Source organism: Hippocampus bargibanti, linkage group LG18 (assembly GCF_051943395.1).
Source record: "Hippocampus bargibanti isolate YZ-2025 linkage group LG18, ASM5194339v1, whole genome shotgun sequence".
NCBI classification, from domain to species: domain Eukaryota; kingdom Metazoa; phylum Chordata; class Actinopteri; order Syngnathiformes; family Syngnathidae; genus Hippocampus; species Hippocampus bargibanti.
In genome coordinates, this window is record NC_142751.1 from 6118870 (window position 1) to 6133779 (window position 14910).

The following is a 14910-nucleotide window of genomic DNA, read 5'->3' on the forward strand; positions in this document are numbered from 1 at the left end:
AATAGGCCCATTTCCAACGGAGTTTGTGCGTCATCTTGTGCATTTTCTGGGCGCTACATTGGAGTACAGACGGCTTTGCTTATGCTTTTGTCATTTTCACTCAAATGGCAGGACCCACAGAATATTGATTTTTAGGACTACATAAACATTCAATACAGCGGTAGAAACGTTAAACTCTCCTTTCATTATAAAAAAAGAGTTAATTGCTAAATTATATGGTTTTGCAGTTATATGAGCTTGAAATGAGGCTGGCTGTCCAAAATACAATGCAATACATACACATTGGTTTATATAGACCTTGAACAACAGCTCAAACTAAGGGCTAACATGGAAAAAAGGGACATGTTGCCCCGTTGTAGAATAGAAAAAACATTTTCATGCCATGGCATGAAAAAACAAAACCCAAACAAATTTGGTACATGCACTCTGCATCATATTTTCAATTCCATAATAAATTTGTGAATGGCAGTGAATGAGTTAATCTCACTAAAATATTGAACTTGAGTAAAACAGCAATAAAATGAACCCTATGGCACCTTTTTCAAATCTAATTCTACAATTGTGAACAATAACAAAAATCTAATTTAACCAAAATGTTCCTATGGCTCTAACACTATTGATGTGTGTGTCACAGGCGCCCACATAGTCTTCAGCCATTGTCATTCTTCAGGAGGGAGAGGGCCGAGGAGTAGGGTCAGAAGAAGCTAATTCTGACAATATGGAACAGCTCAGGGCAGAATTTGAACAAGTTATAGCGGAACTCAAGTGGGAGGAAGTTGTTTCCACTCTCCTGGAGGTGGTCAGCGGCATGGTGTGTGCCACGGCAGGCTGTCCACCTCCTGTGCCTTTGTGGCTCGGGTTTGACACTCACTGTCAGTTGGTCACTGGTCACAGCAGAGGCTATGGTGGGTGCATCCCGCCCAGTTCAGCTTTTGTGCAGCCAGGTCAGGTGATGGCAGGACCACATCCAAATCCATATGGCATACATGCATTTGACATCAAAAGTCAGGCAGGTGGCTCTCAGGTGAGTGCAAAATAAATACTAACATGTTTGGAACTGGATGGAAAGGGTCTTGCAACAGTTAATCCAGAGGTCGTTTATACAATGAAATACGTTTGTTGAATTTATTCTCTATTAATTTTCCAAGTGGTTGCATATAATAAAATAATTTCAATCCAGATACATGAGTAGACGATCCATCTACTTAAAATGTATCTGGAACCAGATTATTTTGTGCAACTGCTTTCAAAATAAAATTGAGTAAATTAAACCTGTAATTTTCTCTACGGTGTATATGTGCATTCTTATTTCTTTTGACAGTTTTGAAAGACGCAAGATGATAATGTTGATGTACTGAACTGGATGGGAGCATGCTACCACCTTGTGGACATCTTATGACTAATTTTCTATGTATTTGCACAACCAGAATATGTCTGTACCTGGACGGTCACTCCCCGAAAACTCCAACTGGTGTCCTCCTGGGATGCTGTAAGTAACATAATAGAAACCACGGTCAAAATATTCACATCCCGTTTCAAATAAAACATGCCACTGAAATCAATATAGGAATGCAGGAGACATGTTTCAGATGTCAGGACCCTACGCAGCTCCAATGAATTCTAACTCAAAGTAAGAATCATGTTTATGTATGTGACATTTTAAGCAGACAGACATCATCAAAGCTGTTGCAAATACATTTTCATTGTATCATGTTTTTTTTTCTTTATCCATATAGGAATGGAGGGGTGGTCTATCACATTGCTGGCACCCCTGTCTTTGCTGCTCCCCCACTAACATGTACAAAGTAAGACTTTCTTTCGGTACATGTGTCATGACTGGTCGCAGTGAACTGATTAAAAAATAAATAAATAATACATCACTGTTGGGCGTAGATTGCAATTTACAGTCGAGTGAGTCAATCCAGTTTGTATCTGGGGATCCATGGCAGAAGCTGCTCATCTTTAAAGGACAACCGACGCCTCTGGACAAGTTGTGTCCATAATGTGTAAAATCACTTCAAATGACTACTGAGCTTATTTTACAAAGATTCCACCGCATATAGCTATATTTTACGTTTTAAGACTCGCGCTGAATATTCAGGAAGTATTGCTTTCGAGTTGATGACGATCCCCTACGTGACGTCACATTTGGAACGCCTCTGACCGGGAAAGCGACACACAATGCATTTTGCGGTACTTTGTTTGGTCTGAAAACTTCGTGTTGATCCGTGTTGATGGCAAAATTAGAAGGAAAACACAGAAATAATGCAATGGTGAATCGTTGTGTGTTGCACCAAGACTACTATTTCATATTCGCTGACACAAATTCCCAGCAGACAAATCAGCCCATTTTCAACGGAGCTTGGGCGCCATCTTTTGCATTTTCTGTCATTGACGGCTCGAATTGATATGGGAGCACTCCTTTAATCGATTGCAAACATTGATGCTTTCCTCTTCATAACTATTTGAATCATATTCATAACTGGATGAGTAACAAGAAAGCATCTTCTCCGAATCTGAACTCCGTGAGCCCATTGTTTTGTTTCTTGAGCAAGGCAAGACGACTTGGCGTGATGTCACAAACTGGGGGCGGGACTTTTTGAAAATCCCCAGTGTCGAGCTGATTTGTAGAAGATTTTGGACACTTTAAGTCATTTTTATTGGTGTTTTGCATTTGACTAAAAATATCAGCCTGCGTGTTTTGGGTATTTTAGATGCTATAAAATGTTTTTCTGATGTCAGTTAGGAAACAAAAAATGGTGTCGGTTGTCCTTTAAGTGATCGGTATTTTGAAGCAATGGGTCACAGTTTAAAGGGGATTTAACAAATTTTAAAAGACATATACATTGTTTGTGCAAATACAAATTAAATATATTCAGGGGAGGACATCAGTTAAGGGGAAGTCAAGTCAAAATATTCTTTCCAATAATATGTACTGCACACAAGCAGTCTAAACATGGCAACCTGATTTGTATTGCATTCATTGGATATTAACCAAAAATAATCCACTCTTTTTTCATATTAGGCTGTAACCATCCATTTTGTGACTTGCTGTCGACTGGAATAATAATAATAAACCCAATCCTGACTCACCCATACTTCTAAACAAACATGCATGAAGAATACATTATCAGTTAACGGTTGCAAACAATCATCTATCAATCATCAATCATCGGGTGCTGACATGACTTACCCGCATTACAAAAATACATGAAGAGTACACCGAGCCAAGAAATAACATCTTTTGCATCTGCAGAATGTCGATCAATACTCATAGATTCACTTCCTTAACTGATAAGTCTCACACAATCCCAATGTTTTAGAAAGGTGGCATTCCCCACAGAAAAACTTATCCTGTGACTGTAAAGTAACCTTGTGAGTTTTGAAAGGCGCTTATTATTATTATTATTATTATTATTATTATTATTATTATTATTATTATTATTATTATTATTATTATTATACACTTTAAATTCAGAGTGTTCAGTTCATCTACCAGTGCATGTTTTTGGAATTTACCAGAACATGCAGGCACGGTGAGAACTCCACACAGGTATCAAAACCCTGTCCTTTGCACTGTGAGGCGGACACGTTAACCAGTTACCCAATGTCCCATCAAAACTGATAACATGCAACTTTTTCAACAGTCTTTTCACTTCTTCCTTGACCAATGTTATCTCACAGTTTTGCACAACAGTTGCCAGATTTCTTTGTTGTTTTATTTTTGTACATCAGAAGAAAACGACGGCGCCGACGCATTCGAGATGCAGACCAGCCATACGTCAAGAAGCCACCCAATGCCTTTATGTGTTTTCTGAAGGAGCAGAGACAACATGTAAAGACACAGATGAATTTAAAAGACAGCGCTTCTGTTAATACTGTCCTTGGGCACATGGTGAGTGGGCTTGCTCCACCCTCTTCTACCCTCAAGACATTTATCAGTATAGTTATGTGTTGTTTTATTGAAATGCCCACAGTGGAAGCTGCTTACTGACGAGGGACAGGCGAAATATTATAAGATTGCTGATGCTGAAAAAAAACGCCATTCTCAGATGTATCCCGAGTGGTCCAGCAGTGATAACTATGTGAGCCCAAACTCCCAATTTTCTAAATATCTTGACTCGAATGACAATGACTTTTGTTCTTGTCTAGGGCAATAAGAAAAGGAGGCGCAACGTGACAACACCCTCCAATATTTCAGGTGTGAAATTCACAAATTGGTCACTCCCCGTTAATACTAGTACAGCTTATAATTATTAGAGGAGTAACCAAGTGGGTTTCTCATCTCTCCAAATATTGATTTGCTAAAATATAAAAAGGGTACCTGCTTGTATCAACGTTCAAATGGGATGATGCCTTTCTGTTTTTGTCTGTTCCAGAGCCAGATTCTCCGAGAGAAACTCCAACTCCACAAACCAGTGACGAGTCTGCTGAAAAAATGCGGATTGCAGACAAAGTCTTACATATGCTGGGATGCGCCTAGCCAATTTATGCTCCATCATTGGTTGTAGATTTTAGATTATTTTATCACTGTGTCCTCAATGGCTGAATGTGATTTTAAGTATGTAAATATTTTTAAATGTGTAGAATAATGCAAATATGTTTTAGTATTTTACAGTATTGTTGAACAACAATAACAACCACATGTTCAATTCACATCATCTGGATTTTAACATGAGTTTTAAAACTATTGCAAGTAGGGTGTGAATATGTTCTGAATAAAACTTATCTGTTATGTGCACACCCCAGAAACAAGACAAAACAATGTATCCCTGTGGGATGCTAGATATTCACAAAGTGAATGAAAGTATTCAATCAAAACAGGCTTAACCTAAGCAAACATGTCAAGCAACATGTGCATCTTTACAATGTTCATGTAATGCAAAGTAATTAGTAACTAAATAGAATGTTTGTCAATTGTTAAACTTGAGCCACTCTTCGTGCAACGTTGAGTCATGACAATGACAATAAAAAGGCACAACAATGAACAAAAACATGAATAAAAATGTTTTGAATTATGCATCTTGTTCATATTTTTAGTAGGTGGGGAGGGGTTACATGAGAATGTCAAACGACATTGAAAAGGGTCAGAATTTAGAACACCGGCTTCACAGTGCAGAAGTCGTGAGTTCAAGAAGACTTCCTGTATGACGTTTGCATGTTCTCCCTGGGCCCGCGTGGGTCATCCGGTTTCCTCCTACATTCAAAAACATACGTGGCACGCTGGTTGAACACCAAATTGTCCCTCGGTGTGAGTGAGTGCGAGTGGTTGGTTGTCTCAGTGTGCCCTGCGATATTCTGGCAAACAATTATGGGTGTCCACCACCTAGTGGCCGGAGATGGCTGGGATTGGGCTCCATCGCCCTCATGAGAATAACGCGGTCTGGGAAATGGATGGACTCCCATCAAGTACCAACACCAAATGTTTACATTGCACGGCTGTTTTGGTCTGCAATAGCATTGGAGTTAAGCTGTACCTATAGCATAGCATTCTAGCCTGACTCCCCGAGCTGCACGTGAGGGAGTGGGACGGTTTATTTCATGGTACTGTATTTCCTTTTCAGTCTGATTATACTTTAATAACACGTCTACCACACGATCACACATATTGTCATGTTGTGATCACTGATCACCGCTCTTTTCTTCATCCAAGAAAATCCTTAAAACAGAAACTAAAGTCAACAATAATACTTTGAAAACACAATAACAATACTTGATATTCACTGACTTTGACTTAACCTGTCATCTCGTTTTAAAAAAACAATCCTGTACCTTTTTGGTCCCTCTTGGCGCTTCGTAGCTCATGAAGTGATCGCGCATGCGCTTTAGGCACCACTGCAAAAGCAGATTCCCCGCTTGTCCTCTTAGCTAGTTGGTCGTAAAGGTCCAGCAGTGAGTCAGGTCGGCCCTGCCTTAATGTCCTAACACTCAAATACGTTCACATATTGTTATCGCTGTTTATGAGAAGCAGAAACCAGACTCCCATCCTCCATTAATCCCCGTGAGTATCGATTCGCGTACGACGCCTCATTGTGTGCACCGAGGGCCGCTCCTTGGTAGCTAACTTAGTTTGTCAACAGCATGAGTACATCGACAGCAATCGGCTCCATGACCCCGAGCAGCTCGCGGTTCTTGCATTGAAGTGTGAATTCGGAATGCTCTAATGTGGCAAGATTGTCGTTTATCTGCCAATCGTGCAGTAGCGTCGGAGAGAGGTTGTATCTAGCATAGCATTCTGGCTTGACTATGAGCTGCAAATGAGGGAATGGTTTGGTTTAGTTCATGGTATTTCATTTTCAGTCTGTAATTTTAATTTGAACAACACATCTATATGATGGTGCGTTCAGCAACATTCCCCACCAGTCCAAAATTGCTTCCTCGTGGTGCTTTCAAGGTAACCAATGCTATCATCTAGCTTCTTCCTAAGGGCACTACGATGAGAAGGTTTCTTCAGCCGTCATCTGTACAAAAGTGAAGGTTTCGGACGTTTCGCCTCCTATCCAAGAGGCTTCGTCAGCGAACTAAAGTCTGACTGGTCGTATCGGCCCCATTTATATATATATTTGGATATATATCGTATCGGCCCCATTTATATATATATTTGGATATATAAATGGGGCCGATACGACCAGTCAGACTTTAGTTCGCTGACGAAGCCTCTTGGATAGGAGGCGAAACGTCCGAAACCTTCACTTTTGTACAGATGACGGCTGAAGAAACCTTCTCATCGATGGACCACTCCTGTACGACTGAGAGCTTACACAGACGTAAGGGCACTACGTTAAGATTTTCTTTCTAGTGCTTTTTATTTGAGCATTTAATTTTTGATTAATTTCAGTTTCTGAAGGATTAGCACGCAGGTAGCATGTAAAACATGTCTCGTGGTGCGAAACATTCTGTGGGTTGGAAAGCCGATGATGAGCAGAAAGGAGTATTCAACGCAAAACATTCCATATTCTGGACGAATACGGAATGTTTTTTTTAGAATCGGTAAGCCCCCTGGACAGTCTGAAACGTTAATTGCAAAAAATAATTTACGTCGGTTCATGCCAGAAAATGACGACTGACCGATTGTGAGCAAAACACACAAACACTTCCCTACGCTTGCCTGCTTGCACCCCTGAAATGTCAAACCAATCAACACCATCTTTTGGGTTTAATATGCATTACATATACACACACACAAACATGTTAATGCATAGTAACTAAACGGCGACTATGAACCACGTTATCCTTAAGTGAAGAACTTAACTTGATGCTGTAATGACATCTGGCACTCCGCTCGCTACTGACAGTGCACAGTTGATGCTTGCTCCATTGCCATGGCAACAGAAGACAAGAAGCCAGAGACTGACACAAAACCTCCATTGGCGACAGCATCTTCCACTCAGAGCAAGGTTGGCTACATGTCAATACCATGAAGGAAAATAAACAGGCTGCATTTTTTTCCTTCAAATTCTTTGATTTACCTGTTGAACATTGATTTGCAGTCAGCTCCTGCCAAGCCCAACTATGGACTGAAGTTTACACTTGCGGGCCACACAAAAGCTGTCTCCTCTGTCAAGTTCAGTCCGAGCGGAGAGTGGCTCGCCAGCTCCTGTAAGTTCTTCACTCAGCTCGACTCATGCTCCTTGCTATTTTGCACTTGCATACCTCAAACAACCTGTGGATACCCACTGACTTTTATCCTTTCAGCTGCTGATAAACTCATCAAAATCTGGGGAGCTTATGATGGCAAGTTTGAGAAAACCATATCAGGACATAAACTTGTAAGTTGAACAAAATTGACATATTTTCAAATCAAACTTTCATCTGCGGTCCGTTGGTCCACACGACCGGTAAATGAACACCTCCAAAGCAGGTCCTTTTCGCATCAAATTTCCTTTGAATCCACAGGGCATATCAGATGTAGCCTGGTCGTCCGACTCCAACCTTCTGGTGTCTGCATCAGATGATAAGACCTTGAAAATCTGGGACGTCAGCTCGGTAAATTCCCAGTTTATTGCTTGTGTGTTGTGACTTTGCAGAAATAGTTTTCTGTCTTCTCTTGTTGTCTTTGGTTGCGTTTGGGAATGTATGGAATGTTGGACTCACATTGTTCCATCCTGCTTTTTCCTGTCACTGTGTTGTTTTCATTATTTTGGCTTAACATGAGCATTGGACATCCTACTTTATTGCTGTTTTGAACCTACACTCGCAATGATTTACTGCCCTGTTTACATTCAAGCTCGCTGAGATAATCGTAATAGTTTGAGAGTGTGTCAAGACAATGCTTTACTTTACTGGTGGGGCTGAATATCTTGCTGAATCAGCCATATGATGTAAGTTGGGCTGCTATGCCTTTTATTTACAGTGTGTACGCACACGCGCCTTTATGTGTATGTGGGCGTGGGTCAATGTTCTGGACTGCAGGGCCAGTAATCTCCTTCTCTGTGTCCACAGGGAAAGTGCTTAAAGACCCTGAAAGGTCATAGCAACTATGTGTTCTGCTGTAATTTCAACCCACAATCCAATCTTATCGTGTCGGGATCAGTGAGTACACATAGTACATTTTTTTAAATATAAAAGGCAAGGAAGTAGCTGTATTTGTGCTGAACTTTTTTTTTTTTTACTTTCTTCAAGTTTGACGAAAGTGTGCGAATATGGGACGTGAAGACCGGGAAGTGCTTGAAAACATTGCCTGCTCATTCGGACCCAGTCTCTGCTGTAAGTACCTTAGCAAGTCTCTTTGTCAAGCATGGAACATGAAATTCTGAAAAAAATGTCATTATGCTTTGGCCAATATTAGATTATCACAATATATTAACTCTGAAATGACGAGGTGCCGTGGTTTCATGGTTTTAAGAACATTTGGGTTAATAAAAACTACATTTTGAACAAAATCTTATGGAATCCAATGATCAAGTGGTTAGCGCGTCGCCCTTATGGTGCAGAGGTACTTATCCTGTGACAGGAAAGTGACCGTGAGAGTTTTGAAAGGCGCTTATAAATGAAATGTATTATTATTATTATTATTACTGGGTTCAATTGCAGCTCTGGTCTCCTTGTGTGTAGATTGCATGTTCTCTCCGGGCCAGTGTGGGTTTTCTCCCGGTACTCCGATTTCCTCTCCAATTCCAAAAACATTGCAAGAACAACAAGCTGATTTAACATTCCAAATTGTCCCTAGGTATCAGTGTGAGTGCGGATGGTTGTGCGTCTTTGTGTGCTCTGTGATTGGCTGGCAAACGGTTCAGTGTGTCCCCACCCTTGTGAGGATAAAGCAGTTCCGAAAATGGATGGGTGGATGGAATCTGATGACTCATGAATTGGATCCTCTTTATCGCTCCATTTTTAGGTCCATTTCAACAGAGACGGCTCCCTGATTGTGTCCAGCAGCTATGACGGACTCTGGTAAGAATGAAGTAGCCTTTCCAAACCACCATGTATTTGTAAATCTAAATATATATATATATATATATGTTTTTTTTTCTTTCATATATATGTGTATATATATATTATGTATATATAATATCTATATGTGTGTGTATGTGTAAATAAATAAATATATATATATATATGTGTGTGTGTGTGTGTGTGTGTGTGTGTGTGTGTGTGTGTGTGTGTGTGTGTGTGTGTGTGTGTGTGTGTGTGTGTGTGTGTGTGTGTGTGTGTGTGTGTGTGTGTCATAAAAAAATAATTGGATTGTTTTTCGTCTGCAGCCGAATTTGGGACACAGCATCTGGGCAGTGTTTAAAAACACTAATAGGTACGGATCACATGTTTTTTAATGCATTTAAAGTTAAAAGTCATTGTTCAATGTCACCATCCCTGCAACGGTTGACTTCTGTTGTTCATGATAGATGACGACAACCCTCCTGTGTCCTTTGTCAAGTTTTCTCCCAATGGGAAATACATTCTGGCTGCGACACTGGATAAGTAAGCAATAAAGTATCACTCCGATAGTTGGACTTGTCATCCGCTCCTGCAGATTAGGTTGCTGTGAACTTTTTTTCTTGTATAACTGTCATTTGTATTTTGCCACTCAGCACACTGAAGCTTTGGGACTATAGCAAAGGGAAGGTAAGTTATTATTATTATTTTTTATTCCATTGACTGAAGGGAGAATACATTAAGTCACCCAAGTTTTAGGCTGAATCGTGACACTGCTTAATTATTCCTCTGCCTTGCTTCAACTAGTGCTTGAAGACATACACAGGCCATAAAAATGAGAAGTACTGCGTATTTGCCAACTTCTCGGTCACGGGTGGAAAGGTGAGGTGAAATGGAGGGCATTTTTCCCCCTTTTTTTGCTTGTTCTCATTGCGCCAAATATACTCTCTAACAGTGGATCGTGTCGGGCTCTGAGGACAACATGGTGTACATCTGGAACCTGCAGACGAAGGAGATTGTGCAGAAACTGCAAGGCCACACAGGTATTGCCAAGAAAGTGGTTTCACTTTTCTGCAGAGAATTGTCAGCAGAATAATTCAAATTCACCTTGTGACACTGTGTGTTAGTACTGTGCTTCTTTTGACTTTTCTTTCAAAATTCCAGATGTGGTCATTTCGACCGCCTGCCACCCGACAGAGAACATCATCGCGTCCGCGGCACTTGAAAACGACAAAACCATAAAGCTTTGGAAAAGCGATTGTTAAAGCCTGACCATTCATATTATGTTTTTTTAACACTTTTGTTTTTCTATTTTTTTATAAAAAAAAAAGAGAGGACTTTTTTTCTTCCCAGCAATGAGCTTGTGCTGGAAGCAGAGCTTACAGGGAAGGAACTTCGTCAAGGATGCGACAGATCACTTCAGCCGTTTGTTCTGCATGACACGTAATGCACCCATTCGTCGTGCTTTTGTGTCCTGCCGCACAGTTGTCACTAATCAAAATGGACGACCGATGTAACAATCCCATGACACCTTTTCGAGTACTTCAGTATTATTGGGCAGAACTTTAAACCTCGATGGCAACACGGTTCATGACAATTCACTTAATGTTTGGTGCAAAAACAAAATAAAAGGTTCCTACTTTTTGCTTTGATGTATGCGTTATTGTCTAATGATGTCAATCTTGATTTTGGTTTTCTAATAAATGAAGTACCCATGCATTGCAATCAGTTTCTTTAAACATACAGTGGTACAAATAAGCTGCGAAGTTATTTAGAAAAAAACAACTTCATCTTCTCAAAACGTTTAGCGGTAAGTTCGGTGCTGTAGGACAGCCTGCAGCTGGGTGGATGTGTGGGTTGGAAAGCCGATGATGAGCAGAGAGGAGTATTCAACGCAAAGTGCGCATGTGGAACAGGGAATTGTGGATTAGAATTGAAGCTCATTTACAAGGCACAGCAGATGTAAGACATTGTCTTGTTTTGGCAATGAATGCTACACCTTGTTTGCTTGTTGCAGACTTGGCTTGTTGCAGATGTGTGGACACTTTAATTAAGCAGGATGTCACTGACCCACTGGTGAAACGACACGTTCCTCTTCTTTTTCATTGATCTGCTTTAGACAACAAAGACGATGCAGAAATCAGAATCAGAATACCTTTATTCGTCCCGCAATGGGGAAATTTGCAATGTATTTTTAAGATTGTTTGCATCATATGTGCTGTGTTGTATTATTTTGTTAATTAGGTTACTGTACGTTGTTATGACTTTAAAATGGCCCCGCATGAGCACTGTACGTATTTTGTTCTACATTATTTGTTTCGTGACTGGCTACTGTAAATTGCTAATGTCTCCATTGTGAGACGATTAATGGTTTTGTTATTTATATTTCAAATAAAATATTTTCTTTTGTCCTGAGGAGGGGGCCACTGTACTCAGCAAGTACAGACTGTAAGACATTTGTAACTTACAATGTGATCATGAATATGCACAAACTCCATTCCCATTTGGCAAATGGTGCAGAATTACTCTTTACTGAAGTGAGTGTGTGAGGGGGACTACCACAATGCTGACTTTTTGAAACACAATTTGTCACTGCAGAGCCACCAAAGATTACCATTGCTAATGCCAAGACCTTGTTTGTGTTTATCCCATACATTTGGGTAAATGCAGTTTTTGACCCCCAGCCCAGTCACCTGTTAACTGGGTTTGCTCATTAAATCATCCGTACAAAACACATTTATATTTTTAACACGGATGCACTGATACCCCCATTTTTTGCACTGAGTAGATTTGGCTGGCCCGGTAGTCATTAGTGGCGGAAAAAAAGAAGGCAAAGACGGTGAGCTGAAGACAATCCGTATACAGAAAGCTATCTTTGTCTGGGGATGAGATTACACCTACTCCATGATGCCTCCTCCAATAAACTCCATACCCAAACGGAATCCGTACCAGTCACTTCACAAGTCAGTAGACTATTTTGTTCCCCTGTGTGTCAATACAGTGAAACAAGCAGTGGTGGGCCGTCAGGGCCAGCAAGGCCTTCTCTGCTTGCCTAATATAATCAGACATCATCATCATAATTATAATAAAAGTCAATTTCATTAAAAAAATATTTTTTCTAAATACAGTAAAGTCTCGTTATATCGATATTCAAGGGAGTCCGAAAAAATATCAATATAACCGGGACTATCGATATATCCGACCCTGTTTGCATGTAATTTTCTCCGTGCGTGCATAGAAATAGTATCGATATAACCGGAACTATCGATATATCCGATATCGATATAACAGGACTTTACTGTATATATATATAATTATTCTACATACTGTTTTTTTGATGTTATATTATATCCATTTGGTTATGCTCCTTTCAGTGTTGTAGTTTTAGGTCAGAGTTTTTAATCCAATCAGAATTCAGCTAGTTTGTGTCGCCAGGCTGTGCGCTGTACATGAACGGGCACATGTAGTTGATATGCAGTTGCGATAGCCAATCAGATCATGAGTTGGCACAGTAAGGCCTGCTACAGGGCCTCGCGTTGAACATGACGTACGCGTCCTGTGATTGGATACTCACTTTACCTCAGCCCGGAAACCCGGAAACTTTAGCAGAAAAAACAAGTATATCTACTCGCTTTTTTAACCCACAATGGCTGAAGGAGAGGACAACTCGCTGTCACATGTAGGTAAGCCTATTCAAGAACAAATGAAAAATATTTGTTTACTTTTATTTTCAACAAATAGTTCGTTTTGTGAACGTCTTGTTGTTTTTCTTATATTAAACTGACATTTTGTAATTTAGCGTAAAATCTTGTTAAAGATTGCATATTCTTGGTGGACTTCATAAAACTTTGTGGACAAATGATTTTAAATGTCCTTTTATTTTTAAGTGTTTGCAGTATCACGTATAGTGACAAGTTCTAATTGCTGACGCAGATTTATTGATGTGTAATTGCTCCGGAAAATAGCCTGTGTTGTAGACGATTAAGGTGATGCCACGCCCAGTACTGCGTGTGTGTGCTTTTGTAAATGATATCTCCAGCCGTTGTGTCATAAATTATGGTATTACGAGGGATATTTGTTCAAGTCGGACGAAGCAGGACTTCACTGAAGGCCTAGGTGTGAAATGCACGGACCGCCACTGGAAACAAGAAACCTTTTTGAGAAAAAAAAAACACGAAGGTAAATGAGAAACCTACTAGTTTCACACTGAGTATAAATAAATTGAGAAATTATATTCTAAATAAATATACTGGTCAGAGTGTCATTTTATAACATTTTTGGTTATACATTTTTTTTCCCAATATAAAAATGGGTACATTGGCTCTAAAAGGTTGAAAAACACTGGTTTAGGAGAACAAAAGAGTAACATTTTTCATTAAAATACTTTTTGCGGAAAAACAACAATTACTGACATTTGAATGACCAGCTGACGTATAGCACGTCACGTCAATGTTGCTGGTTAACCAAGGTAATTTAGCAACGCGTGTCTCAGTCTGACCACTAGGGGCGCTATTTATAGGCGATGTCCACAGAGAAGGATGAGTGTCCGTGCCACAGTCATACATACTTTGGCAGATTATGCTTTGATGCATTCTCACCATTTCACAAAATCCAGCAGCCGTGTTTACTTTGATGTTTTTTAATATGTTATTTTCTCTTTGTCCATGAAACATCAATGGAGAACACACAAAGAACAGATGACAAAAGCTTCATCCCCTTAAAAATTGACACAAAAGTATGACAAAACAGTTTGCCACTTGTTGACGATAAATCGAAAACAGCAAAGTAAAAGCCACAGTTTATTAGCAAGGTGCCGACTCCTCCTCAACATTGTTGTCTGCGTAAAGTAAACATCAGCCCACAAGAAGAACGGGACAAAAACAAGTACGTAAAGCAAAGGGATAAAGTTTACTTTTCTACAAAAATAGATATTCTCTTCTCCCTCAAGTTTTTTTTTACTTTTAAACTTTCTTGATAGTTTTCTGCTTGCACCAAACCAATTGTGATTGTGTCACAAGTTCCGCTTTTTTTCCTTCTGACAGTTTTGAACATTTTGAACATACAATTGTCAAGCAAAACACACATTTTGAAGAGGCTAACACCCTTAACAATAACCACCGTCTTTTCTAAATGGTTTGGGTGTTCCATAAATCTGCTGAGGAGCTGATTGTTGTTGCTATCTACATTTTGGCCTACTGGATTATGCTGGTTGTAGTTTTTTTTTAGAAAGGCTGCAATGCATAAAATCCCCCTCCTTGTTAACTGTGTAAAACACCATAAACCATGGCCTGGAATTCTTTTGGTCTGAAAGACTACTCTCACTCTTCCACTGGTGGAAATACTGAAAGAACAGACCTGCTGATATATTTATTTATAAATATATACACATATACATATTAACAAAATATAGATTTTATGTTATGTAGTGTCTATGAAACTTTTTTATATCATGTTTGATTTCTTGTCAGGGACTAGTTTATATATCATCCACATTTTATGGCTTAAGAGACCTGCATTTGTCACCCATCATAGTCTTGA

The 14910-nt window shown here is 39.7% G+C and overlaps 2 protein-coding genes across 2 annotated transcripts; both read left to right on the plus strand.

The window, feature by feature from the left end:
* Positions 1-570: 570 nt before the first annotated feature.
* LOC148884393 (transcription factor 7-like) lies at positions 571-4948 on the plus strand. The gene is made up of 8 exons (XM_089020657.1): positions 571-1024; positions 1428-1489; positions 1568-1630; positions 1737-1805; positions 3736-3895; positions 3978-4085; positions 4153-4201; positions 4380-4948. Exons 1-8 carry the CDS (start codon positions 719-721, stop codon positions 4481-4483), a joined length of 921 nt encoding a protein of 306 aa, XP_088876783.1. The 5' UTR covers positions 571-718; the 3' UTR covers positions 4484-4948.
* Positions 4949-5814: 866 nt separating this feature from the next.
* On the plus strand, positions 5815-11089 carry wdr5 (WD repeat domain 5). The gene is made up of 14 exons (XM_089020278.1): positions 5815-6001; positions 7296-7397; positions 7491-7599; positions 7696-7769; positions 7897-7986; positions 8443-8532; positions 8623-8706; positions 9338-9393; positions 9702-9748; positions 9843-9918; positions 10029-10062; positions 10180-10254; positions 10328-10415; positions 10537-11089. Exons 2-14 carry the CDS (start codon positions 7323-7325, stop codon positions 10635-10637), a joined length of 999 nt encoding a protein of 332 aa, XP_088876404.1. The 5' UTR covers positions 5815-6001; positions 7296-7322; the 3' UTR covers positions 10638-11089.
* The last annotated feature ends 3821 nt before the right edge of the window (positions 11090-14910 follow it).